At 55.3% G+C, this 27,533-nt stretch overlaps 1 protein-coding gene across 2 annotated transcripts in view; it reads left to right on the top strand.

The window, feature by feature from the left end:
* The first annotated feature begins 2,912 nt into the window (after positions 1–2,912).
* The window catches only part of PRKCD (protein kinase C delta), a 30,273-nt gene continuing 5,652 nt past the window's right edge, over positions 2,913–27,533 (top strand). The window contains exons 1-13 of one of the 2 annotated variants that reach the window (XM_028518342.2): positions 2,940–3,187; positions 6,502–6,617; positions 20,551–20,672; positions 21,811–22,010; positions 23,280–23,340; positions 23,510–23,672; positions 23,767–23,798; positions 24,945–25,030; positions 25,295–25,424; positions 26,060–26,160; positions 26,774–26,867; positions 27,084–27,184; positions 27,297–27,470. In XM_028518342.2, coding sequence (XP_028374143.1) covers positions 20,558–20,672; positions 21,811–22,010; positions 23,280–23,340; positions 23,510–23,672; positions 23,767–23,798; positions 24,945–25,030; positions 25,295–25,424; positions 26,060–26,160; positions 26,774–26,867; positions 27,084–27,184; positions 27,297–27,470 — 1,257 coding nt within the window. In that variant the 5' untranslated portion in view covers positions 2,940–3,187; positions 6,502–6,617; positions 20,551–20,557. Of the gene's footprint in view, positions 3,188–6,501; positions 6,618–20,550; positions 20,673–21,810; positions 22,011–23,279; positions 23,341–23,509; positions 23,673–23,766; positions 23,799–24,944; positions 25,031–25,294; positions 25,425–26,059; positions 26,161–26,773; positions 26,868–27,083; positions 27,185–27,296; positions 27,471–27,533 lie in introns of both variants that reach the window. The other variant, XM_028518343.2, reaches the window with a different exon arrangement.

Below are 27,533 nucleotides of genomic sequence, written 5' to 3' on the forward strand. Positions count from 1 at the left end.
TATATCCCTGACCAATGTGAGCTGAGCCCTCACCAGGTGTTCACCCTGGGAGAACATTGTCTCACCTAACCCTTATTCAACTCTTAGCATGGGTCTGTTGTCAGCCCCTTTCATGAGTGAGGACTTAGGATCAGAGACATGTGGTCACCTGCTCAGGTCATACAATTAGCATGTGACACAGCCAAAGCTTGCTTCTAGGCCTTAGCAGGCCCTTCTAAGAGTGGGCCCAGGCAGGTTATGGAGGCACAGAGGCAAGGTTATCTGGACCCTGCACTTATCCACCCAGTGTGGTACACAGGAGCAGCTCTAGAATGCAGAGGGGCCCAAGCCGAGCTTGGCCTAGACTCCTTGGACCCCACAAAACCTGTTCTCCCTGGGGCCCCTGGTCCAGGGCCTGCCTCTGGAGGAAAGCCCATGCAGATCGCTTCTCTTCCCTGGCCACATTGTGGCTTGCATAATCCTGAAGGACAGGAAAGTGCTTCCTGGTGTGTAATCTAAGTTCTTGCTCCTGAAACACCAGCCCCACTCTAAAGCAGTGGTTCTCAATAAGGGGTGAATGTTGGTCCCAGGGGACATTTGGCAGTGTCTGGAGACATTTTTATCTGTCACAGCTTGAGGGAGGGGAGTGCTACTGGCATCTAGTGTAGTGGGTAGAGGCCAGAGGTGCTGCTAAACATCCTACAATGCACAGGACAGCTCCCACAACAAAGAATTATCTGGCCCAAAGGCCACAGGGCTGAGATTGAGAAACCCTGAAATAAAACATGGGCTTTGGAGCCAGACAAACCTTGGTTTCAATCCTGCCTCTGCCATTTACTAGCTGTGTGCCCTTTGCCAAGTGTCTTCACCTTCCTTGGTGACAGTCAATTTGCTATCCCCCAAGGTGGTGTGCTAATAGTGACCCTCATCTTAAGGGGACTGGAGGACTAAATAGATTGCACACATTCAGTATCTAGCATAGGGCCTGGCACTGGGGAAATTCTGTCAGTGATAGCCATTAATCTTATTTTCCATTTTCCAAGGTAGACCGAGGGTATGGGAGCAAAGGTCTGGTGGCTGGACCTGGAGCTCTCCACCAGTCAGCCCTCCCTCCAGTGCTGAGCCTATTGTTGATCCTGGGAGAGGCTTGGGTTGGCCACTGTGGACCTGGAGGGAGCAGCCAGAAAGGAAAAGTGATTCAAGGCGGGCAAAGGTCACTTGAAGCTCACCTTGCTCACCCTTTCCAGGGATGCCATGGGGTGGGGGCAGGGGCAGGGGGTGGGACCAGGACAAAAAACACACTAGTGAATACACACAGAGTAAGATCCCTTAACTCAGGGAAGTTCCATGGATTCACAGCTGGGCTCAGGGAGGAGTGGCATTTTAGTGAGCACAACCCCAACAGGAAGAGATGTCAGGAGGGAGGAATGGCATCCTAGCCCTGGAAACAGCATGTTCAAAGGTCTGGTTGTAAGGAGTAAGGTGTAGGACCTATTTCCCAAATGATAGTCCACTGTGGTCAGAGGGGTCCAGTTTGCTAAAAAGAGCTTAACCTGATGGCGTGGGGAACAGGCATCAGGGCTGGCAACCTGGGCATTAACCACTTTCAAACTAGGTCCTCCTTCCCAGGTGTACCTGCTTCTCAGGTCACCAGCATCACCCTCTGTCTGTGATAGGAAGAACCATTGCAGTTTTTCTCTTTGCAGTCCAGATACTGCCTGCCAAGCATGCGCGCACACACTCACACACACACTCACACACTTAAACCAGAATTTAGGGATCCACATCTCTGCCAGGGTTCTCCATCCCTGGGGGTCACACTGGACATCCCTAACCCGCCCCCCCCCCCACAGTCCTGTAATCTACCCTTCTTACCAACCTAGGGTCCTCCCACTTAAACAATGTGACAGTCTTTCTGCCCTTACCCAGTCTCTCCCTTCTCCTGATCCTCTGCCTCGACCATGCACCCATTCCGCTGAAACCGCTGCCACAACCTGTTCGCTGAGAAGACCAGAGTCCTAGCCATGGCCTGTCTTCATCAGTTCATGTGTCCTCAGGATTGTCCCCCATTTTCATCACTTAGGCTTCAACTAAGAAGAGCTGTGTAGGCTCTTTTCATCCCGTAGGAGGCCTGGGACCTGGAACCCTCTTCTTTGTCTCTGGAAAGTGACATTTCTTTGGAATATGAAGCTAACGTCTTGGCTTTCTGAATTCTGGGAACAGAGGAATGGACTCCCTGGGCCCCACTCCGAACTCCGACTTCAGCCCAGGGAATACTCAGTGAATGAATGAATGAATGAATGAGTGAGTGAGTGAGTGAGTGAATTATGCCGGACAGCCAAATTCCAAGTCTGGAAAGGACGCTTAATTTAATGCATCTGGCAGGGGCGAAGGAGCGCTCTGGAAGCCCGGCCAGGAAAGCGGAAGACACTGGGATTCGGCTAGAAGCTGCTCTCGAGTTTTCTGACCAGCAGCGGCAGACCAGCTCCCGCCCTGGAGTCTTCCCAGCTCGTCTACCGGCAAGGCTGAGACTAGTCGGCTTGGCGGCGGGCACCGAGCCCGGCTGTGTCCACACTCCAGCCAACAGGAAGAGAAAGAGAGAGACCAGGCGAGGCGGGCCAGCTGGCGGGTGGGGAGTCCCAGGCGTAGGCGCCGGGATCTGGGGAACCCCAGCCGGCGCCTCCCGGCTTGGGTGCGTGAGGCTGAGGGTGGGGGCAGTGGCCCCCGTCCTCCGGCCTCAGCGTTCTCTGTAAAATGGGGCCCCTTCCAAGGGTTGGTGCACGCACTGATGGGGCAGGGAGTGGGATGCGAGGTGCCCGGGAGAGCAGGGAGGCCCAGACACTCAATGACCCGCTCGCAGAGGAGGAGACACTCGACCCCCAGCTCCGGGAGGGCGGAGGCGGGGTTTTCGAGGGGCAGGCCCTGAGCGGGGGCGGGGCCGGGGCCGGCACCTGGGTGAGGTTGCGCCGCCCCGCCCCTTTGCACTTCCGTGTGCCGCGGCGCGGGAGCGGGAGGTGGCTACCCCGGGATCCCCCGAGCGACCACCAGCACCCGCCCGCTGCGCCTAGGCCCGGAAGATACTTCACCGGCCTCCGGGCCCATCCTGGTCGGGGTGCTCCAGACTCCCATCGGCGCGCACGCCCAGGAGCCGCCCCGGGAGCCAGACCCCAGCAGCCGCGACCCCTGGTGCCTGGCCCTGCGCCTGGAGGTGAGTGAGGGCTGGGCCCCGACCTGGGATCCGGGGTAGCCCGAGGGCGCGCAGCCCTTCCCTTCCCCCGCCCTCCCCGCTCCGGTTCCCGTTTTCGAAACTGAGAAACTGAGCCGCGGCCAGATAGTCCCGCCGGGACCCGCGGGTGCCTCCGTGCCGCCGTCTGTCTTGTCTGTCTGTGCCTCCGTTCAATCGTAGAAGCCGAAACCCTCTCGGCCGTCTGCTCCAGGACCCCCTACCCGCCTGTGTCCCAGCTCCTCCGAGCGTCCGCCCGTCCCTCCCGAATTTCAGGGGCCCTTTCCCCGTCCATCTGTCCCCACCCCTCTGTGTTCCCCGGTCCGCGGGTTCTTAGTCCCTATCTGTCGGTTCTTCGCCCTCCGCTTGCCCCATCGCCCCGGCCCAAACCATCTCCCACCGCCCCCTAGATTCTGTTCTCCTTGAGTGGCGCCCCCGGCCGCCGCCCCCAGCCTGTCCCCCCTCCTCTCTTTTTCTACTGCAGGGCCCAGGCTAGGCCGCCCGCCGGGCCTCGCCCCCGTCCCGAAGTCCCTGCCTGGCCCGTGCGGCGCCTCCTCCTCGCTATATCTCCTTTCAGTCTCGGTGTCTCTCGGTCTCTCCGTCTGTCTCCGAGTTGGGCGTGGCTCCAGTTCCCACCCTACCTTCCTGCCCTGCCCTTCTGCTCCTCTGAGCCCCTTACCCTGGTAACCCCTTCCAGGACCCGTCTGCCCCAGGCCTCTCCCCAATCCAGACGCCACGCCTGTGGGGGGTCCAGTCAGGTGAGGGGAGCAGGTGGGGAGAGCCAGGGTGAAGAGGCAGGAGGTGGGTATGGTCAGAACTTGCTCCACTTCCCCGAATCCCACACTGAGCCCCCCGCTTAAACCTGATTAAAAAGATTTACTGAGAGTGGAGGGTTGTCCCCTTCTCTGGCCCCTGCCTTGAATGCATGGATCATGTCTCCTTGAGCTGATTCCTCTGTAGCTGGGCTTGTGGGTACATTGTGTGTCTGTCTGCTTGGGTGTTCTTTGTCACTGTCTGGAACTGCCCCTGTGTGTCTTTTCACATGTGTGATTTGCCTGTGTGTGTATATATATGTCTTTTGAGGTTGTCTGAGGCTCTCTGCACTGTGTGTGCTGTCTTGGTGTGCCCTTTATCACCAGACTCCCTGCTAGGTGTTGATGTGTGTCTTTGTGTGCCCCTGTGTGCAATCCCCGTGTGTCTGGAGGCTCCTATGTTGCACACAGGGTGTATCACATGGTGATCCAGTAGCCACGAATATATTCAGGCTGTTAATTATGGGAGCCCATGGTGTTAGGGTGCCAGCCCATCGGGTTCATGTGTGAGTGTGTATGTACAAGCGTGTGTGTGCACTCTCATGTTCTTTCTCTCCCTCTGCCACTGAGTCACTGTGATCAGGCTGACCTGGTCACCAACGGAGGGGACTGGTCCCTTGGGTTTCCTCCTTCCTGCTGTGCACAGAGCTGGGGTGTGGTGGACAGGCCAGCAGAGGGCAGTGGTGTGTGTGTGTGTGTGTGTGTGTGAGTGAGAGAGAAAGATAGAGAGAGAGATGTGGAGGTGTTTGGACAGCTGTATCTGGCTGTAGGGTGGTGGAGGGATTTGGTGTGTGACAGGACTGGGGCTGGGGCGAGACTGGCAGTGTGGGCCTATGACTGGTGGGAGACTCACAGTCTGACTGTGTGAGGCTGTGAGTGTGTGTGCTAGGGGGGTGACTGACTGTGGGGAACTGAGAGTGCTTGGGCGTGGGTGTCAGGAGCAGGAGGGGATAAAGCAAGGTGTGTTGTGCCTGTGCCCTGGGGTGACAGTGCTGGGAGGGAAGGTGAGAGCCCCAGGTGGGAGGCTGGGAGGTTTGGGTGTGCATGCAGCTCCTGGGGAGGGTGGGAGAGAGGCTTTTATCTCTCATCTTTCTCTACTCCCCCAAGTTGACAAACACCAGAGGGCAAGGCTTGGGATTTGTAGTGTGACCAAGACCTTGGACTTTGTACCCAGGAAAGACTTGGGCACAAAAATCCCTGTGCCTGTTAAGAGCAAGAGATCGGAGCTAGGCCTCTCTAAGGCTGTTTCTTTATCTGCAGAAGGGAGAAAGTTGTGAGAACTAGAGGTCTGTGCCAAAAGTTCTTTAGCACTCACCCATAGTGAGAATTCAGCACATACTAAGTCTTATTTGATGACCGCTTACTTTCCCCCGACAATATGGTCTCCATTCTCCTGGGAGCTGGGGCTAGTAAAAGCCTAGCTAGTTCCCCAACCCAGTTTCTTGCTGGCAATATATCTGTTGCACCCCCGCCCCTTCCCATCCCCTTGACTAGACTCCTTGTGGGAAGCAAGACAGCTGACTGAGACCCCACTGGCACCCAGCCCTGTTCATCCCACATGACAACTCCCTCCCACCCTCTAGTCTCAGCTGTAGTGGTGGAGGAGAGAGCTCTGTGTGTGTGTGGGGGGGTGATTTGGAGCTGTGACTGTAGGGCACTGACACCGTTTAGCGGGCACAGCTAATTGGAATTTAAATTAAAATTAGAAAGAAAGTACAGACAAAAAGATAAAGCCTAAGGATATCTAAGCCCCCAGGGAATGGTGATGGGGGTCTTCAGCTAGAAAAGGGGCTCACATCTGGGGAGGGGAATCTTTTGTGGAGGCCTGGCCTACTGAAAAAGTACTCAGGGCACCAGGATACCTTGCTGCCTTTGCTGTTCCTTCCTTTAAGGATTTCTCTGGGCCTTGGGTTTTGTTTTTTGTTTTTTAGCTGTATATTGGGCATAGCAGTGATATGAGAATCACCTGAACTAGAATGTGCAAAACAAGGAAGAAAAGATGTCACAATTCATTTGGTACTCCCAATTTGAGTCCAGCACAGGAGCTGGCATGCCACATCATTGGAGCCTCAGAACCACCTGGGGAGATCTATTCTTCCCATCTTAAGGATGAGACAAACTGAGGCTAGGAGGGGTTGCCCCAGGCCACAAACAGTGGTATCTAATTGCACCCTAGTTCTTCCAGGCTCACAGGGCAACCTCTTGCAGACAGGAGGATTAGGAACAGATTTCTTGCTGTTTCTGTGTGTAGCTTGGAAGAACTCCGAAGGCTGAGAGAGCGTTCCAACCCCTAGCATGGAGTGAATATATAACCAGTGACCTGGAAAAGTTGGACCCAACACCTTCCTTCACAGAAGAGAATGTCAAGTTCAAAGAGAACTGAAGTTTTAGAGTCAGGCAAGGCTGAGCCAGGCTTGTGTCAGTCATGCTGGGGAGAGCCTGTCTAGTGACGCCTCCCAGCTCAGCTCTTTTCTCTTGTTCCTGCAGGTCTGCCAGGAACAGGCCCAGGTGAGGGCAACAGGCCTACTTCTCCTAGTGGTTGTTGTGTGGTGGTGGTGGCAGCAGGAGCCAGGACTAAGGGCAAGGGGAGCCGGGAGCCCCAGGTAAGACTAGATCATCTTAAACAGGTGGGCAGTGGACAGGGTAGACTTCCTCTTTGGGCTCAGTTGAGGGTGGAGGAGGCAGCACAGAGTTCTTGGTCTGGGTGTGGGGCCTGGGTGCCCAGAGGGGCAGCAGTTGGCCCTGTGAATGAGTACTCTCTGCCTGGAACTGGCTTCTGGCCCAGCAAAGACTTTGACCTTGGAGCTCAGAGGCCTGTGGCCCAGCAGCGGTTTGGGGTGAGGAGTGGTGATGCTTTGCTGGTCAGTTAGAGAGAAGGTGGTATGTGAACCAAGGGCTGAAGGTGGATGTATCAGCTTTTCCATGGCCCCTTATCTCTGCTTCAGGCTATCCTCATCATCACACAGGGAAACCGAGGTTTGCCCTGGGTCCTACAGTAAGTGGGTTGGACACTAAACTGACAATGCAATAAAGACTTCCAGCTCCTGGTGCAACTGAGCTCTCTTCTACACCCATTTCTACATTTCCCTAGACTCTCTGGGGCCAGAGGAGGTATTCTAAATCTCCCACCCCAGCCTTCAGATTCAGGGTGAGCTGTGCAGAGTTGTTAAGGAATGTTGGGGAAGGCTGCAGTCTCTGAGGCTCCTCACAAAGCTAAAAATTCTTTTCTTTGGGTCCAGCTTTGCCTCCTTTGGTCCCTGTTGTAATGAAGACAGTCTGTGAGTTACCCATTGCATGTCCAGAGACTAGTGAGCAGGTCTCTGGGGTGCATGACAGGAGGTGCCGAGGGCACAGAACCTAAGTGGTGACAGTGGGCAGGGGTGGCAAAGGTGGACTTTTCTCCAGGAGTCCTTCCTGATCATTCCCATACTCCCATCCCTTTGGCTGTCTTGAGGGTGAATAGATAAATGGGCCTAACTGGGAGCTGAAAAAAACAGGGTCTCCACTGCATGTTCTGTTTATTCAACCTACCTGCAAATCTGGTGGGGAGGAGGCGATGTGTCCCTGTCTGCCTGGGGCCTGTGCTGGGCCCATCCCCTCCCAACACTGAGCCTCATTCCCTAAGAAGTTCAATTAATTAGCCTTGAAGCCAGCCCACTGTCAACTCTCAAACGCCACCTACCTAGCCAGCACAGACATATCCTTGTACAGGGATACAGAAACTGAGACTGCACTTGGCACCTCTGCCCATAGACCCACAAGTACCTGCACACACACATGCACATACATATGTGCAGGTGTTCCCATGCACCTACCTACAGGCATGCTCACACATGCACACAGGCGCTCACCCAGTCACCATGCACTCAGATGCCTGCCCGTGCGCACCACACTGGGCTCATTCTGGGTCCGGAAGGGGGGTCCTTCGTCAGGATCATAGCCCAGCTTGTGTCTGGTCTAGCACTGAGAGTGAGGTTTGAGGTGTGCCTGTGACCACAGGTGCTCAAGGGGGCTGGGTCACAGTGGGAGGTGGGCTCTGCCCAGGCATTCATTCACTAACTGTGCTGCTCAGTCACCCAGTCCTCCAGGCTGACCAGGGCTAGGCGCAGGAGATTGGGGAGCAAGGGTGTGCGGGAGGGGCTGTGTCAACTGTGCTGGCACCATTTGCAGCTGCGGCCACTGAGGAGGAAGTAGGCCGCCTGTGGTCATTGGGCTAAGGTACTCACAGGTTGGTGGGAGACCTATCAGCTCTTTAGTCCCCCACAGTGTCTGTGCCAGGCAGAAGCAGAGGAATGGAAGGCAGAAGGGTAGTTCTGGAACGATTCATGTACTTTCCAAGGCCTGAGCCCAGAGGAGAGGCCTGTCTATCCGAGGTGTTTCTGGAGGCTCACTTCCTCTGGGCTGCCCAGGAAGTGGTTTCAGACTGGGACTGACCAGCCCTCTGTCTATGGCTTGCCCTGCCTGGCCTTGCCTGCAAGGGGAGGCAAGTGGATTAGGCCAGCTGACCAGACTTTCCACTGCCCAGGCTGGCTAGACCTCGACAAAGGCTCAGGGAGCCCTCCACCATGAAGCCCTCCACAGTTCCCACAATCCTGGCCCCTCTCTTGAATCAAAGCAAGGCTCAAAGCATTAGGCCTGACAGGCATGGCCCCCTTGTGTGTGAGTGGCCACCACTGGGCTGCATCTCTGGGATGAGGCAGCTCCTAGCAGCTGTGTGAATGAACCTGGGCAAGTGGTTCTGATGCCCTGTGCCTCAGTTTCTGCCTCTGACGAATAAGAGAATGATGGCATCTACCTTTGTGGGGCTGTGCCAGAAACAACAGATAAGGTATGCAAAGTAGCCAGCACTGTGCCTGGCACATTTTTAGTGTTTAAGGAGTAGAAACAGTAGTTATGTAAAGCACTTAGCACCTGGTTCATGGTAACTGTTCAAAAAACAGCAAGTGGTACTGATGATGCGGTTACTATGTCAGATGGCCCTGGCGCTGGCAGTGTCACAGGCCCAGGTGGCTGTAGAGTCTGGCTGAGAAGTCAGGTGTCTGCCTCCCTCATGCCCCCTCAATTCTGCCTTCAGAGGCAGTGCTGCTGGGTGGGGAGGGTTCCATGGGTTCAGTAAGTTCCACATCCTCTGAGGAGAGGAGCTCCAGGGTGGAGCAGCTATGCCCACTCAGTGGCCCAGCCCCCTCCTGCTCTTCACCCCCTTGCTCTCTTTCAAAGGGAGAGAAATAGATCTCAGGACAAATAAAAGGGAAAGGCAGTCTGCAACTTCCTGCTGCCCCCTCAGGCTTCCGTTGGGTCCCCCCATCCCTTGCCTCCCCACCCAGGACACTTGGACTTGGGGAAACTGAGGCTGGCAATAAGGGGGTAGGTGGTAAACTTTCCTGCCAGCCTGCCTACCCTTCACCCCTTGAGTTAGCCTTTGGGCTGGGGGTGGGGGTGGACATCTAGGGCTGATGAAGGCTGGAGGAGTAGGGGAAGCTAGAAATGCCCCTATACACACATCCTTGACAAATGGCAATGAATGGCACGGAAATGCAGACGGTCAGCTCAGTGATGGTTGGGCTGAGCTTTGGCCTTCACTATCCAGTGCCAACAGGTTGGGGACCTCCAGTGTGGGAGTGATAATGGTGGGGTAGCTGTCTGGTGCTGGGAGGCTGGAGGGCTGGCAAGTGGCAGTTACTTGGGCTAAGAGTATGAGTGAGGGCATCCTGCAGGTTTAGGAGCAAGACTTCTGCAGGTATCTGACAGACCCGGGTTGAAATTCTTGCTGGATATTTATTGTCTGTACTTTTGAGCCAGTGACTGGACTGCTTTGAACCTTAGTTGCTTCATCTGTGAAATGGGAAGACCAAAGAGGGACACCTCTGAGACATGAATGAGAGGCAGCCAGGGTGTGTTTTGGGGAAGGGGCCAGAAGGTGGAACAGCAAGTGCAGAGGCCCCTCAATGGGATGGAACTTGTCTGTTCAGGGAACGGAAAGGTGTCATTATGGCTGGGGTGGGGGAGTGAAGGAAGGCAGGGGCTGAGGATGTCAGGGTGGTAGTGAGGGCAGGCTATGGAGAGGGGTCTGGGCTTCTCAGAGGGGAAATGGGAAACACTGGGGCTTTAAGCAGGGCATGATCTTAAAATACCCTCTGTCTTAAAAGACCCACCGAGTTGCTGGGGCTGAGGGACAGTGGGGGCCAGAGCAGATGATGGCGAGCAGTGAGCAGGCAGGTGCAGAGCCTGGGGGTGATAGGGGCATCGGGTGGGGAGAAGGGAGGACATCAGGATAGACTACAGTGGCAGAAACGATAATGTTGCTGTATGAGGAGGGGTGGGGAGGAGGAAAACGACCCCCAGGTGTCCAGCGTGAACAACTGGGCAAGCACTGGTGCTGCTAGGAGATGGGGGACACTTGTGTGGGGGAACTCAGTGGGTCTGTTCTGGACGTGTTTGACATGTTCAAGCACCTCAAGATCGTGGTGAGGTCAGGGAGGCAGGTGGGTTCAGGAGGGTCTGGGCTGAAAGTCCAGAGAGCACATGTACAGCCCAGATTGTGGAGGGGAGTGTTCAGCGGGCCTTTGGTGGAAGCTCTGGCTACAGGTCCAGATGGCTGTCCCTTGAAGGTCCTTGCCAAGGTGCTCAGGAGGGCAGGTTTGTGGTGGCTGAGTCGCTGTTTTCACAACAGCCCCGGAAGCTTTGGATCATGCCTGTGGCTGTGTTGGCTAAACAGGTGCAGCAGAGCAGCCAGTCGCTAAGGCCCGGGGCTGGATCAGATGCCTGCTTGGTACGGACTGTGGGTGTTGGGGGCTAGAGGGGGAAGATGGGATTGCAAGTTCTTATAGTATCAGGGCTGGAGAAAGCTTAGATGTATTGATTGTCAAGAGAGAGAAACAGGCCCTCACAGGGGTCTCCCAGTAAACTCAGGCTTTCTTTGCCCAGCCCAGTCTCTTCCCTGAGCAGTGGACCAAAGCAGGTCACTACAGGGCTGGGTGGCTTGAGAGAGCCCCTTTACCCATGGAGCCAAGAAAGTTTGGAGGCCCCTGTAATTACCAAGCAGAGCTGGAAATGGTGCCAGGAGCTGCACTCAACATAGCCCTTTTACAGACGACAGCAGTGCACGCTAGCCAGGATTGAGGGGCCCCCAGGGCAGACCCGATCAGAACCAGACCTGTCCAGCCCACACCCAGTGCCCTGACCTCCAGTTCTTCTGTTCCCTCCCTGCTGTGGGTGGCACACCACAGTGCCGCCTCTCTCCAGCTTTCTTCTGATCCCTAAAGTGGGGAGGCATCATCTGGGACCACGCCCCTTGCAGGGATCCATGGCAAAGTCCTTGGGTGGCCATCTCTCTTTCTCTTAAACACAAAGTTGAGTGTCAAGAATCAGGAGGAGGCTCTGCAGGTGCACAGAGAGAACGGCTGAGGAGCAGGCTTGGGGCCATTTCTGTGGGGGTTGGTGGAGGAGCCGTCCCCTCCCCAGCCATGTGCACATGCGCTTGTCTCCCACTGCAGGGCAGGTGGGCAGTTGCAGGGCTAGAACCAGAAGGTCCCTCTCTGCCTTCCCTGGGGGCTGGCCTGTTGGCCTTGTGGTTTTGGGTGAATTGCTCCACCTCTCTTTCTCTGTTTCTGCCCAGTGAGTCTGGAGCCCAGTGGAGATCATGTGTGGGGTACCTGATGTAGCCATCCCACCTGCACAGGTTCAGGCCCTCCCCCTCTCCTATGTGCCAGGCCTGCGACTGCCTCATCCTCTTTGATGCGTGGGTGGAGCAGGCGTACCCAGCAGTGAGCCTGACCCATCCACTCCTTAGGCCCTGACCTGCCTGTTCCTTCCCTGACCTGCTCCCTCCTTCCCTGGCCCACTTGGGGCCAGGACAGACTCTCTCCAGCCTCCCTCACTGGGGAAGCCCAGCTCGCCTGACCCCCAGCTGCACCCCCTCATCTCCCCAGCCACTGTGCCCCAGGGGCTGTAGTAGAAAAAGCTACATTTGCAATTTCTTGGGCCAGATCCTAGTCAGGGATGTGTGGGTCCTTCTAGGCCTGTGTTTGTCTCTGTGCCCGTGTGCACTTTATGTGCCGTGACACCCCGTGCGCACCCCTGTGCTGATGAGTGCACGCAGGTGTTAATGGCCTGTGTGGTCTGCGACATGTGAGAGTCAGTGAGCCGGGGCACGTTTCTCAGTGTATGTGTCACCGAATTGTCCTAGGAGTGTGTCTGTGCCTGTGGCTACAGCGGTCTCTGTGTGTGTGTCCGACTGCAAGCGGGGCCTCCCCTGTGTAACTGTGTTTGGGCTGGTGGGTGTGCCATGTATGCACATGCATGTGGTTATTCTGGGAGAGGGCCTGACATAACCCCCCACCCTGGCTGCTTACAGAGGCCCCCTTGTCCTCAGTCCTGCCATGAAGGGGCCTTTGTTCCTCCCTCAGGGGTACTCAGGGGTTTCTCCCTCTGGCTAAGCCGAGGGCTTCCCCAGTCCTACGGCTAGCTGAACAACTCAAAAACCTGTGCCTGGTATGGGCTCTGCCCCTAAGGAGGTCCTGCCCAGACACATGTCTGCAGGAGCAGGCGTGAGCTAATGCTAGCCAGGGTCCCTCTGGCTGGGTGGGCCTGTGGCACCTCTGCTTCTTCCTCAGATTGAAGCCCCCCATGACCTCCTGGCCAACAGAAGCTCCAGCCTTCATGCTGCCCCAGCCCGTCTCACTCCCTTCTTCCTGCCCACTGCATGAGCAGTGGTTCTGTCCTCCTTTGTAATCACACATTTATGTGTTGCCCCTGCCAATCTGTGCGTTTCATGCGTCTGGTGTGTCTTGTCATGGTGGCGCCTGCAGACTGGGCTTGAGTGCCGGAGGTGAGCTGGGGCTGGACCAGGCCTTCGGAACCTGCAGCCCCCACCCTGTCATGTGCAGACATCACTTCATGTGTTTTCCTGGGAAGAGGGCCAAGGCCTTTCATTGGTTCTTAAGATATTGTCACCTCTTTTGCAATTGCAAAAGTTTCATTCACATTGCTATGCCTCTCCACAACTCCCATCTGATTACAGTAGGCTGGCCAGGCCCAGCAGTGGAATTTTTGAATGTCCCCAGGACAGTCAGGTGTTGGACCAGGGCTGAGAAGGCTGAGCGGGAGGCAGGACACTGCCCGGGCAACAGACCCAAGCCCTCTGCAGGAGCAGGATCCCAGACACCTGCATGGGGTACCCCAGCAGGGGCCATGGTGCTAGGAAGCAGCTGGCTACCTGGGGAGTGGGAGAGGATCCCCCGTGGCTAACCTTTAGAACTATCTGGTAGGATACCTAGGAATTCAGGAGGACATTTGCCTTGAGGGAACTGCATATGTAAAAGTGGGGTGCTTGAACGTGGGACAGGTACTTGGAATAGCCAGAAGTGAGATATGAGGTGGAGCACAGGCCAGGGCCAGGCTGAGGCATGGGCTTTCTCCAGGGCCACTGGGAGGCCTGGAGGTTCCAAGCTTTGGGGAGAATGAATGGGAAGGGACTAGGAGTGGTGACAGGTGAGAGGGGTCCGTGGGGAAAGGGAGGAGAGTCTAGGCAGTGGTTGGTGTGTGGCAGATGAAGGAGGGGACAAGAAGGATCCCCAGGGGATGAGACACCTGCCCCAGGGAGGAGCAGCTGTGGGGAGCATCTCCTGCTCTAGGACTTGGCCAGGACCTGAGACCATAGCTCGTCCACCACCCTGGACAGGGCTAGAGCACAGGCCCTGGTAAGGGCCTTGGAAAGGTCTTGTTAGCCCTTCCCCTCCCCTACCCCTGCTCTTCTAGCTGGGCCCATTTCCTGGATTGTGAAACCCCTGTGGCCTCTTTGACTTGCTTCTTGGGGAGGCCATCCTCTCAGCTAATCTGTTACCCGCCTGCCCGCCCAGCCTGGCAGCTTCCTCTACACCCGGCCCCCTGCCCTGTTGCAACTCTGCCAGGACCAGCCCTACTCCTTCCTGCTGATAGCGCTGCCTCTCACTCTTCTTCCCTCCCAATGCCTGGGTCTCATGTGCCTCCTCCCGCCTTCATTCATCCTACATGGACTATGTGGGCTGGACCTTTGCAGGCCCAAGCAGGGTCTGCATCTCTAGGAGGCCTAGTCTCATACCACCACCATCAGTTTTGGTGGTGCCTTCCATGGGCAGGCAGTCAGCAGGGGCTGCCCCAATTCTGGGCAGGTGTGCGTGGAGTGGGGTGCACTGGAGGGGCACCTCTGCTCCTCCGGGGCCTATGGAAGGGAGCGGACCTCAGACCCACCAGGGACCTCAGCTGATCTCTACTCCCCCTTGTGTGCCGGACCTCAGCCTGCCAGTTCTTGCTTGGCTGGCAGACTTTCTGAAGGCTACCCCCTACACGCTCACACACACTCCAAGAGCCTGGCCAAGGCCTTTCTTTTCAGGCCCCCTTTGCTCCTCTGTCCAGTGGGCATCACCCTGTGGCCTGTGAGGCAGAATCAAATGCTAGGAAAGGGCTGGGGTGGAGGGGACTGGGTCAATTCTATAGGCCAGGGGACCCTCATTGTCCTCAGTTTCCCAATCTATAGGGGCACGTCAGCTGCTGAGGGCCAGTCCCTTGGAGACATTTTGGCTTGCTAGGTTTTATTTCTCCCCTCTAACAAAATTGTTATCAAACAATTTACACATGGTTATAGAAACATTAGAAAATGCTTTCCCATTGCTGGTGGTGCCACCCCTCAGGCCATGTCCCCACCCTTCCTTCTTTGCTGGAGCATACTCCTATGCACCTATGTGGCTGTGCAACATGCACACTTGTCCTCTGTGTCCTGGAGCTCCAATCAGTGTAGTCACTCTGGTCAGCTCGATGTCAGCCTTGCCTACTGCCCTGGACTGGCTGGGAGCAGGCTTCCATTGTGGAGGAGACACGTGCATGCTCTGGCCTGGTCAGGCACCACCTCTCCTTCCCTCTGCACTGCTGGTCGAGGGCAGGGTAGGGAGCAGGGCCGGTGAGCCTTTATCCCCTGGGGCTGGAATCCAGTACGGCCAACCCTTACCCAGATTTTGAGAACTGGGGGCTGGCCAAGCAGCAGGAACAGGAGAAAAGGAAGCAGTTCGGAGGTCTGTATCACCCACCCTCTTTATATAAAAAGGGGGTGGTCCTCAAGGTCAGCCTAGGACCAGCCTGAAGGGGGGTTGGGGGGGGAGATTCTGATCAAGCACAGGGTACCTGTCTCCTGGTGACCTCACCTCTGTTTTCTTTATCCTCATGAATGTGTTGTGTATGCTACTCCTGGTGCATTTATTTCTCTAATGCTGCCCTCTCTTTCCCTTCATCTCTTCTTCTTGGCATGACTCACTGAAAAGAACATGGGCCAAAACATCAGGCAGGCCTGGATCCAAGTCCTTCTTCCACCACTCACTGGCTTTGTGATCTTGGGCAAATCACTTAGCCCCTCTGAGCTTGTTTTTTTTCATTGGTAAAAGACTCATTTGCTGGACCTGCACAGGGATAAAAAATATGCTAATGCCATTACAAGGCTAATCTAGTATGTTGTTGGCCTCAGAAAAGGAGGATCCTTTTTGTAAGTAGGGACTCTGAGATTCATACCCAGACCTTTTGACTCCAAGTCCAAAGCTCTCTGCTTCATTGGGCTGCCTTCGCTGTGGGCTGGAGAAGGAAAGTCTTAGAGACTAGGAGCCCACCAGTGGCCAGGAAAGGCCTGGCTGGCCTCAGCTGGCTCCAAGAGCTTGTCTCTATGGAGCCGTGTGTGGGGTCCAGGCCCAACCACCACCATGGCACTGCAGAGTGGTGGTGAGGCTGAGCCAGTGGCTTTCCTCTGGGGCCTATGAGCCTGGGCCTATTTGCATGGGGCTATAAATAGTTGGCACACCTTGCTTTTGTGCCGTTACCTTACCTACTGGCCTTCCCACCAGTGTTCAGACCCTCTTCGAGGTAGGTGGGCAACTCTGGCTCCACTGTGCAGTCGGGGATTTGGTGTGCCGGGACCCAGGACCTCTCAAAGTCACATAGTGATGGAAGAAGATGCTGGCTCCTGGTGTCTCTCTCCATCCTGGGGCCTGGGCCATGTAACTGGGGTGGAGGAGGTGGTAGAGCCTGGCAGGACCCATGCTCTAGTTTTAGTCCTAGGAAGTTTGGGCCAGGCCACCTGACCCTAGGGTTACTACTGCCAAAGATCCCCAGGAGGTCTCCCTTCTTGTGGCACTGTGGCCTGGTGGTACAGGTTTGGGTCCGGGGCCCACTGTGGTTGTGGTTTTCCCCCGGTGGCTTCTAGCTAACTGTGAGCAGCAGCTGCTCTGAGTGCTGCAGAGAGCTGGAGGGCAGGCCTGATAGGCAGCCTGCAGGGCTGGGCTCTGCCTTACCCTCCCAGGGCTTCTCTGATACCCTCCCCCACCCCACTCACTTCTCCTCCACACAACCTGGGTGGTCCCCACGGACAGCTCCTGCTGGGCCACATGGAGGCAAGGGAAGTTATGGAGTGCATGGGTTGTTTGTCTTTGGTCCCAAGGAGAGGCAGTGGGGAGAAGGAGCTGCCGGCAGGTGTTGGGCACAGGCGCTGTTTCAGGGTGAGCAGCTCTGTGTTCCTGGAGACTGGGTTGGCCTACCTGAGGAGTGGGCTCAGTTATTAGGACTGTCTTCCCAGGCTGTTGGGTGGGCGGGGGATGTGAGAGTACTTCGTGACTGAGAAGGGAGGTGCACAGGTAAGAGATGGCTGCTGCAAGCAAGAAAGGGTGATAGCATTTAAAGGACTTTACCCTGATGCCTGTGGGGTTGATGTTGGCTCTTGTCCCTCACAAATTCTTATCATAACAGCCCTGCACCAAGGGACCATTTCTCATCTGAAGGCTGGGGGCTGGCTGAGGCTCAGGCCAAGCGCCCCGCACGGAGTCCCATGGCAGCATTGGTATAGTTAGGGTGTTGCCACCAGGCATCTTGACCATTATTTTGCCACCAGGGGCTGCCCTGATCTCCCCTGTCCCCGGAGCCCAGCCCCTTATAGCATAACTACTCCTCTTTTGTCCCTCCCCACCTTGCTACTCAACCCTGATCCTCTGAGACATTGCTCAGAAAGTCCGTCATTGCCCACCTGGGTCTCGAGGTTATCTTGTTGGGAAACCTCAGGCTGAGCAGTGTCTACTCGGCTCAGGTCTAGGGAATGTGGATGCAGATGTACACATCTGCACACACAGGTATGTGCTGTGCAGGGGCCCTGCCGATCATTCTGGAACCCCAGGGAGCACTCACCTGGGTGCTCCATGCACTGGACTCTGGACCAGGCAAGGCGGAAGGAGGGGCATCATGTCCTTTTTGCTTGGGGGTGTGGGACGTTCACCCAGACTCATACCTACTCCCAGCCAGGCCAATGCAGCTCACCCTTCACTTTAACTTCACCTGAGTACTCACCACGTGCCACCCAGTCCATGTCCTTGCAGGCACACACCTCTCCATAGCTGTGTAGTCATTCCCATATGCATCCTCATGCACACCAACTCACGCATGGTCCGGCCCAGGGAGGAGCCAGCAGCAGCCCACAGCTGGCTCACTCTCCCTTTACAGAGAGGTCATGGCAGCTGACCTGGCTGAGCTCAGGCTGAGGGCTCTGGAGCCTGGGCTTCGATATGAGTTCACACACCCACTTTCACTTCTGAATAGGAGCCAGGCCCAGGCAGGGGACATGGTGGTGTCTGCCCCTCCGGGGCCCTTTCCTCTGCTCTGGCTGTTAGCCTCAGAAGACTGGCCAGGCCACTGGGCTGGGCTGCAGGCTGAGGTCAGTGTTTCCCATGAGCTCATCTGGGCTAGGAGCTCCCAGCAGACACGGCTGCTCTGGCTGCCTCGTGGAGGAGCCAGAGGAGCTATCCCTGGGCAAGGTGGCCACTGCATGCGCGCATATACACGTGCATGGATAGGGATGCACGTGTGAATCCACCTCTGCCAGCCTGTGCCCAGGATGGAGTATGAGTACACATGTATGTGTGTGTACATGAGTGTTCATCCAGGGCTGTGGCATATCCTCCTGTATGGGGCCCAGGGCCCTCATCCAAGTAAATATATGAGTGTGCAAGTATGGGCTTGCACATGTGAGCATCCTTCATGCATGACAGCCTGAAAGATGCTCAGGGTCATTCCTGTAGTGACCCTTGATTTGAGGAACATGAGGAGTGGGGAGCATGGGCCAACCTGTGTGGTTTAAAAAGCAAATTTAGTGTTATATGGAACATTAAAATAGTTTTATATTTGGAAAATAATTTGTTTGAAAGTACAGGCAATCTTCCGGAAAGGCAAGAGGCCCCTTACCTCAGGGGGTTCAAGTTCAGAAGGGTCGGGACACTGATGTGGGCAGGGCCTGCCTCTACCCCGGCCGCCGAACAAAGTGGGTGCTCCATCAGTGGACTCTCAGCTTCAGATTCCGGCTCAGCCTCACTGTCAGTTTCCCCATTGGAAAAGTGGGGGTGGTCACCTTGTTTCTGCTTGCTTACCTGGGTATTCAGGAGCAAAAATTTTTTAAAATATATTTTATTGATTATGCTATTACAGTTGTCCCATTTTTTTCTCCCCTTTATTCCTCTCCACCTTATACTCCACCTCCCGCCATCATTCCTCCACCTTAGCTCATGCCCATGGTTCATACATATAAGTTCCTTGGCTTCTCCATTTCCTATACTGTTCTTAACCTTCCCATGTCCATTTTGTACCTAACATTTATGCTTCTTATTCCCTGTACCTTTTCCCCCATTCTTCCCCTCCCCTGCCCACTGATAACCCTCCATGTGATCTCCATTTCTGTGATTCTGTTACTGTTCCACTTGTTTGCTTAGTTTGTTTTTGGTTTTAGTTTTTCAGGTTTGTTTGTTGATAGTTGTGAGTTTGTTGTCATTTTACTGTTTGTATGTTTGCTCATCTTTTTCTTAAATAAGTCCCTTTAACATTTCATATAATAAGGGCTTTATGATGATGAACTCCTTTAACTTGACCTTATCTGGGAAGCACTTTATCTGCCCTTCCATTCTAAATGATAGCTTTGCTGGATAGAGTCATCTTGGATGTAGGTCCTTCCTCGCCTTTCGTGACTTCAAATACTTCTTTCCAGCCCCTTCTTGCCTGTAAGGTTTCTTCTGAGAAGTCAGCTGATATCCTGGAAGTCTATTTCCTTTGCCAGATTGGGGAAGTTCTCCTTCATTATGTTTTCAAATAAGTTTTCAATTTCTTGCTCTTCTTCTTCTCCTTCTGGTACCTCTATGATTCGGATGTTGGAACATTTAAAGTTGCCCTGGAGGTTCCTGAGCCTCTCCTCATTTTTTTGGAATTCTTGTTTCTTCATTCTGTTCTGAATGAATGTTTATTTCTTCCTTCTGCTCCAAACCATTGATTTGAGTTTCCTTCCCATCACTGTTGGTTCCCTGTATATTTTCCTTTATTTTACTTTTCATAGCCTTCACTTTTTCCTCTATTTTGTGCCCATGCTCAACCAATTCTGTGAGCATCCTGATTACCAATGTTTTGAACTGTGCATCTGATAGGTTGGCTATCTCTTCATTGCTTAGTTGTATTTTTTCTGGAGCTTTGATCTGTTCTTTGATTTGGGCCTTTTTTTGTTTGTTTGTTTGTTTGTTTCTGTGTGCCTGTTACATAGTAAGGGGCAGGGCCTTAGGTGTTCACCAGGGTGGGGCAACATACGTCCGTGTGCTGTGGTTCTGTCTGTGGGGGGAGGGGTCCAAGAGGGAACAATGCCACTTGCTCAGCTCTCGGCCAGCTTTCAGTCACTTCCTCCGCTACCCTCAAGCAAATTGGGCCCTTCTGATGCTGAGTCCCAGGTGGGTGGGTTTGTGTGCATTCTAGGACCCTGTGGGCCTCTCCAATGAACTCTCCTGTGAGGCTGGGTGTTTCTCCAACCATCACAACCTCCACAGGTTTTTTCAGTCAGAGGTTTTGAGGCTTTATTTCCCCATGCTAGAATTGTGGGTTGCATGGCTTGTCTCACTTCCCAGTTGTTCCTCCCAGTTTATCCGCACCCAAGTGTGGCACCGCCTGGTCTGCCAGCCACTGCCTTGCCCATCCTGGTATGAGCAAAAATTTTTGAAAACCAAGAGGGCTGTGTGGGGCAGGGTGTGGGGAGGAGGGGCCACTGTCCTTCACATTGTAGCTAGCACATGCTGGGTACCAGGCACGTAGTATTAGATATATTTACCTGGGTATTAAACGAGTAATTGAATGACTTTGCAAATGAACAACAAGAAGGTTACAGATTCAAATGCCCCCAGGGCCCAGGTAGGTTTTGGAGAGGCATGAAGAGGGTCCCGCCCCAGCCTGGAGCTGCTAGGGGTTCTGACTGAGGGGGCCATGCCAGCCAGCTCTTGCTTGATGTGCCATCATCTGGTTTTACCAGGGATGCCACAAATCTTGGCTTACATAAAACTTATCAACTTTAGCTTTGTCAGCTAAGACTAGTGCATTTGAAGCACCATGTGGGCCAAGCTCAATGCCGTGAAAGCCTTGGGGGAAGGGGATACCTGATCACCTCCCAGGGCTGTTCCCACTGGCCCTGCCCTGCCGCCTGGCCTCACCCCTTCTATCTGTACAACCCTGCCGCAGGCCCAACATGGCACCGTTCCTGCGCATCGCCTTCAACTCCTATGAGCTGGGCTCTCTGCAGGCCGAAGACGAGGCCAGCCAGCCCTTCTGTGCTGTGAAGATGAAGGAAGCACTCAGCACAGGTAGGGCTGGAGGCTGGACCCTGGAAACGTGGCAGCAGCCAGTAGGGCTGAGAGTTTAGGCCCAGTGGGAGGCCATGGCAGGGTCTGGACCTTATTCCCCCAGAACTTCTGAAGTATCCTACTCTTCCTCATCCTCATCTTCCTGCCAGCCCAGGTGTGGATGGATGCAGGATGGCAGAGTGCACCAGCACAGGCTGCATGCAGCCCTTACAGGGCTTCTGGCTCTTCCTTTATTGGTTGTTTCAGCAAACAGTTTTTACATGTGCATCTGTCCCAGGTCCTGTGCTGGGCAATGAGGACATTGCTGTGCTCCGGGGCTGACCTGGCCCTGCCCTTGAGAGGCTCACAGTCAGGTCAGGGAGCCAGACAATGAGTCCTGTGACAGAGAAGCTGAGAGAAGGCACTGTCTCCTGCTGGGGTCAGGATCTTCTTTTTGGAAGAGGTGAATACCTCAGGCTATTCCTTCTTGCTTCTGCCCTCATCTGGTGAACCCTGGCTCATCCTTTAGGTGTCAGCTAAGCCGTCTCTTCTTCCAGAAGCTTTCCCAACTCTTAAGCTGTGGCAGGGCCCCTGACACGGGCAGGTCTAGAACCACCAACTTTGCCCACTTTGATTTCATTACAGCTGTGGTTTAACATTCACTGGAGACATGAACTGGTTCATGCCTCTGCCTGGGACTGAGACTCTAGGAGGGCAGACACCAGGTTTAACTTCTCTTTCTACCATGTTCCTTGCCTCTGATACAGTGGCTGGCATGTGGGATCTCCCAGCACACGTTCACTGAGTGAATGCATAGGGAAGGGGGCATCTAAGTGGGGCTAGAGGAAGAGGGTCACAGGAAGAAGGAGCAGCAGGAGCAAAGGCTTGGAGAGGGGACCTGGCAGGGTGCCCACGACAAGCTGCCAGCAGCTCTGTGTTCCGGAGTGTGTTGGGAGTAAGGTGAGGCTGGTGAGGTGAGCAGAGCACAGTCGTGCAGGCTGAGCTGTGGAGACTCAGTCCCAAGAACACTGGGAAGCCACGGTGGGCCCTTGGGGAGAGAGCCAGGCAGGTTCTGTCAGGGCTGAAGGCTATGGGAGGTCTGGGAAGGGAGGGTCAGAGGAGCCCTCGCTTGATGTGGCCGGCTTGGGCCCCGTTGCAGAGCGTGGGAAGACGCTGGTGCAGAAGAAGCCCACCATGTATCCTGAGTGGAAGTCCACGTTTGATGCCCACATCTATGAGGGCCGTGTTATCCAGATTGTGCTGATGCGGGCCGCAGAGGAGCCAGTGTCCGAGGTGACAGTGGGTGTGTCGGTGCTGGCCGAGCGCTGCAAGAAGAACAATGGCAAGGCCGAATTCTGGGTGAGGGGCCCTCGAGCTGCAGTTGTGCGTGCATGCGTGTGTACACGGTGAATGACCATGACTGCTGGGTGCAGCTTGGCAGCCACAACAGCTGAGTTCAAATCCAAGCTCTGCAATTTACCAAGTCCTGGCCTCTCTGAGCCTGTTTCCAAATCTATAAAAAGGAGAAGCTGCTAAAAGACCCTGCCTTGGTGTCAGTTGTTCAGATGAAATGAACAGCTGGACGCAAAGGGCTAATTATAGAACCAGGCACAGGGTAGGTGCTAGAAGAGCCATCCTTGTTGTTGCAACTACTTTTTTCCCTTATAATTTTACAAAGGCAGGATGTGCACATAGCAGAACATTTCAAACTGTAAGGGTGTGTCTGACCCTAGCCCCAGGCTCCAGGCCCCCTTCTCAGAGGCACCATTGTTCCCAGTTCTGTTTGGAATCTCTGTAGCTATTCCAGGCCCAGGACAGCATTAGGGAACAGCAGGTATGTCCTTCAACTGAGAAGATGTGGGTGAAGGGGAGAGCTGGTGGCCCACCACTCACCTGCCAAATAGGGACTCTACAGCCTTGTGGCCACAGGATGCCAGTGCTGGCATAGCATTCCTGCCCCCCCAGGGTTACCTGTGGTCTCCTGTGGCCAAAATGTCCCCACTGCAAAAGATCTGTGACCATCTGGGACTCTGGTCGGCCTCCAGTGAGGGCTGAAGGGATTGGGCCAAGAGACAAGTTGACTCAGGGCTGCACTGACCCTTGGCCAGTTGAGCAGAGACACTTGCTGAGCTCCCTGTCCCCAAGGGATAATGTCTCTCTCCAGGCCTGGGGCCTGGGAAGGTGAGGGCCCTGCCCTCAGAACTGGCCAGTCTGTGTGAGGAGACTGGACACGCAGACCTCCTGACAGAACCAGCACCGGTGTGTCAGTATGCATGTGTCTGTTGTCTCTGCATGTGCAGGGGACGGGTCCCTCTATTCTAATACCCTCATTAAGGGGGCAGCAGTATTGAGGGTGGGGAGTTTCCCTTCCCACTCTGTTCCCTGGCCATGTGGCTAGACTGGGTGTGGGCTGGATCCTTTCACTTCCCCAAATGTAATAATACCCCTGAGTGGGGGGTGGGGGTGGGGCTCAGGGGCAGGGCCTGTTCCTACACACACCAGGCAGACAGGTGTCCCCACTAGGCTGCCAGGACTCCCTGGCCTTGGGGGACCAACCATGGGGGCGGGTTCTGAGTCTGGCTCAGCCCTGGGCCCGCCCTCATTGACCCCACACCCTCACCCCTGCAGCTGGACCTGCAACCCCAGGCCAAGGTGCTGATGTCTGTGCAGTATTTCCTGGAAGACGGAGGTAAGGCCTGCCCTGTCTGGGCTGGGGGTGTAGGTTCAGAGGCCAGAGCCAGGACAGAGGGTTAGAGAAGCAGCCCCCATCAGCAGTCTGTCGGGGCCTCCCTGGGAGGGACTGTAGGGGAGCTCTCCCTTTTGTGGCTGTGGCTGACCTCACCCTCTGTGGCCTCCAGATTGCAAGCAATCTCTGCGGGGTGAAGACGAGGCCATGTTCCCAACGATAAACCGCCGTGGAGCCATTAAACAGGCTAAAATTCACTACATCAAGAACCACGAGTTTATTGCCACCTTCTTTGGGCAGCCGACCTTCTGTTCTGTGTGCAAAGATTTTGTTTGGTGAGGGCTGGCTGTACCCACTGGCGGGCCGGGTTGAGGGAGGGCTGCACCCAGTTCTTCCCCCACTAACCCTGCCGGGGGATTTGCCTTTCAGGGGTCTCAACAAACAAGGCTACAAATGCAGGCGTAAGTGTCTCCACAATCCGGCTTGTACGCAGTGTGTGTGCATGGGTGCCTAGCAGTGCCTGGGCGTGTTCACGGGAAAGCCCGCGTCCCTGTGTTGTGGCTGCACGCCTGGACAAAGACTGTGTGCTGGCGTGTGCGTGTGAGGTTTTCCATACCAGAGTGCCTTTGTGTATGACAGCTGTGCTCAGCAAGTGCTGGAGCCAGTCCTGCGTGCCTCTCCCCACTCTTTGAGTTCAGTGACATCACACTGACAGACTGAAACAGGTCACAGTGGGGCATTCACAGGGCAATCAGCCGGTGCTGCACGTCAGGGCCTTTTCCCTCAGAGAGACTGTCAGTCCTTGGCCGGCACACCCCTGCTGCATGTGTGCTTCTGTTAGATACGTGTGCATCTGGGTGCACATGTATGAACACGCCTATCTCCATGAGGGGCAAACGCTAGGCATTGTGGGCTGGTAGTTATGAGCACAGGCTCTGGAGCCAGACTGCCTGGGTTTGAATCCTGGCGCTACCACTTCCTAGCTATAGGGCTGTGGGTAAAGTTACCTAACCCCTCTGTGCCTCAACTTTCTCATCTGTAAAGTAGGGACAGTAGAGTCATTGTGGAGATCAAGTGGGATGAAACATGTGAAGCTGTATGTTAAGTGTGGCTGGCACATGGTAAGCGTTCTGTCAGTGTGTGAGGAGCCCTTGCGTTATACACAGCTGTGTGTATGTGTGTCCTTGAGCTAGGGCACACCTGTCTGTGTGTGCACGTGATGGGAGAGAGCCTGGGAGCTATTTGCTGCACTAGGACATAGGAGAGGGAAAAGGCGGGCTCTCTTGCCTCCTCTTCTCTCACTGCAATACCCCATGCCCCCCCTCACTTCTGCCCCCCTTCTCCAGCACTCACCAGCACTCCTCTAGCCTAGTCTCTGAGATCCACCAGACCAGCCTGTCCTCCCTGCCCCATCCTTCTCAGGCCCCTCCTTTGAGGGCTGGCAGGAGGAGAGAAAAATAAAGCTCTGGGCCCCAGGCCTCTGTGGGATGAGGGTGTGGGTGGTTGGGAGAACGGTGGCTTTGTGTAGGGGGCCGGACTGGGCCAGCTCACAGACCCTGCCCTTCCCGTGCCTTCCCATCCCCCTCCTCGGCCGGCGCCTCCTCAAGAATGCAATGCTGCCATCCATAAGAAATGCATCGACAAGATCATCGGCCGGTGCACAGGCACTGCAACCAACAGCCGGGACACCATAGTGAGGCTGGGTCCAGGGCAGGGCCCTGGGGATCTGGGGGCTTGGCCAAGTGGGAGGGATTTGGGCTTTCCCTCCCCCTTCCCTGTGGGGCTCACCCTTCCTCCCCATTTTTCTTGGTTCTTGGATCTGCATATATCCCTGTACCCAGTGGAGCCCTGTTGGCATCTTGCCATGCATTGGGTTGGGGGAGAGCTAGGGGTTGAAAAGGGGACTGGAGCTGCCATGTGACCTTGACCTGTGATCCCCACCCCCACCCCACCCCAGTTCCAGAAAGAACGGTTCAACATTGACATGCCGCACCGGTTCAAGGTTTACAACTACATGAGCCCCACCTTCTGTGACCACTGTGGCAGCCTGCTCTGGGGGCTGGTGAAGCAGGGATTGAAATGCGAAGGTGCGTGCCACCCAGCACCAGGGCTGGGGTGGAGGTGCTGGGGAGGGGGACTCCCCGCTGTACCCACCCACCCGGACCTCATAAACTCCACCTAACTGATGCTGCCTTTGCCCTCTCCCTGGGGGGTTTCACTTGGGGAGGCCTTGGAGAGCCCTCCCCACCAGCTCTGCCATTAACCCGCTATGTGAGCACCAGACAGGAGGCGTGCCTCTGCGCTCTGCATCCTCCAGAGTAACGCAGGGGTCAGCGTGGAGCAGGACCCAGAGTCACTGCTGCACCGCAGCAGGTGTTCCCCACACGCACCTCACGCCTCCCCCGTCCCGCTCTACCGATAGAAGAGAAACAAGGGCCTCTTACAGGAAAAGGGACTCGTCTAGGTTATCCCACACAGCCTTTGAAGGGTTAGAGTTAGGTCCCATGTCTTCTGCTTTTTGTTTTCCTTCTTTAAGCAATGAAAGATGGGAAGTGCTCGTGATGACTTCAGATACATTTTTTCTGAAGACAGGAAACCCAGCAGACCCCACAAAGCCCTCCTTGCTCCCATCCTCTCCTCCACCCTCCCTGCCCTTGGTCGGGCCTGCCGGCTATCCTGCCTGGGCACGGACCCTCATGGGCCTGCTTCTCCCTCACCCCAGACTGTGGCATGAACGTGCATCATAAGTGCCAGAAGAAGGTTGCCAACCTCTGCGGCATCAACCAGAAGCTCTTGGCTGAGGCACTGAACCAAGTCAGCCAGGTGGGCAGCACCGTGGGGCCCCAGGAAAGAGGGTCGTGGGGTTGGGGCAGTCAGGGCTCACTCCCACTTCTGGGGACCACAGTGGGGGACTTTATATTCCAAGACCCCACTTCTGGAAGATCCAGTTTGAGAGTTAAGCAGGAGAGGGCGGTGAGTGTATTCCCATTAGAAATGAGTTGTTCTAACAGTTCCATATTGCAGGTGGAATGGAGGTGGGGGTGCAAGGTGAAACACTCAGAACTAAAAGCCTGTGTGTGTGTGTGTGTGGTTTTGTATATGTTGGGTATGGTAGGGTTCAAGGGATAACACAAAATTTTAAGGTAAAACTCTAGAATCACTCACAAGTGAAGGCAACACAAAAATCTGAGGCAGTTGGGAAGGTAGTGTCCAATTTATGAAACTTCTGTTTGTAATGCCTGCCTTCCAGACTACTGGGCACCCCTGCGCCACTGGAAGAGTATGCAAGAGAGTGTGTGTGTGTGTACCATAGCACTTGGGGGTCCTGGGCCTAGCCTGTGCTGCCCTCCCATGGTATCAATGTTGAGTTACGGTCGCCTCTCTGGGCTGGGAGTTCTGGCCATGGTCTGACCGACCATCTGGCCACCTTCTCCAGAAACCCACCCGGAAGTCAGAGACAGAGGCTGCAGAGCCTGTTGGGATCTACCAGGATTTTGAGAAGAAGTCAGTGGACTCTGGAGATGAAACAAGTAAGCTGGGCCTATTTCCCCAGGAAAGCCCTTAATTCCCACCAGGGCCCAGGATGGGGCCTGACCTCCCTCCATGGTCAAGTGAGACCTGAAAGGAGGCACCACCATGGAGAAGGAGCCCCTTCCTCTCTGAGGCCGCTCACCCCAGCTCATCCCAGGCCCCAGGGGAGGGGACTCTGTGGACAGAGACCCGAGTCTGAAGTACCATCTCTCCAGCCGACAGTGAGACCTACGGCAAGATCTGGGAGGGCAGCAGCAGGTGCAACATTGAGAACTTCACCTTCCACAAGGTCCTGGGCAAAGGCAGCTTCGGGAAGGTGAGGGGCCACGTGGCCCTGAGGCAGCCAAAGGGACCTGGCTGGGTGGGGCTGTGGTGCCCTGGCCTGTGGCCCAGGGCCTCTCCTGCTCAGCACCCCACTCACCCTTCAGGTGCTGCTTGCAGAGCTGAAGGGCAAAAAGCTGTTCTTCGCTATCAAGGCCCTCAAGAAGGATGTGGTTCTGATCGACGACGATGTGGAGTGCACCATGGTGGAGAAGCGGGTGCTGGCACTCGCCTGGGAAAATCCCTTTCTCACCCATCTCTACTGCACCTTCCAGACCAAGGTGTCCGACCCTCCCACTGTTGTCACCTCAGGAGCTACAGGTCCCCTCGCCTCCCACTCCAGA

This window comes from Phyllostomus discolor, chromosome 7, assembly GCF_004126475.2.
Source record: "Phyllostomus discolor isolate MPI-MPIP mPhyDis1 chromosome 7, mPhyDis1.pri.v3, whole genome shotgun sequence".
NCBI lineage: Eukaryota > Metazoa > Chordata > Mammalia > Chiroptera > Phyllostomidae > Phyllostomus > Phyllostomus discolor.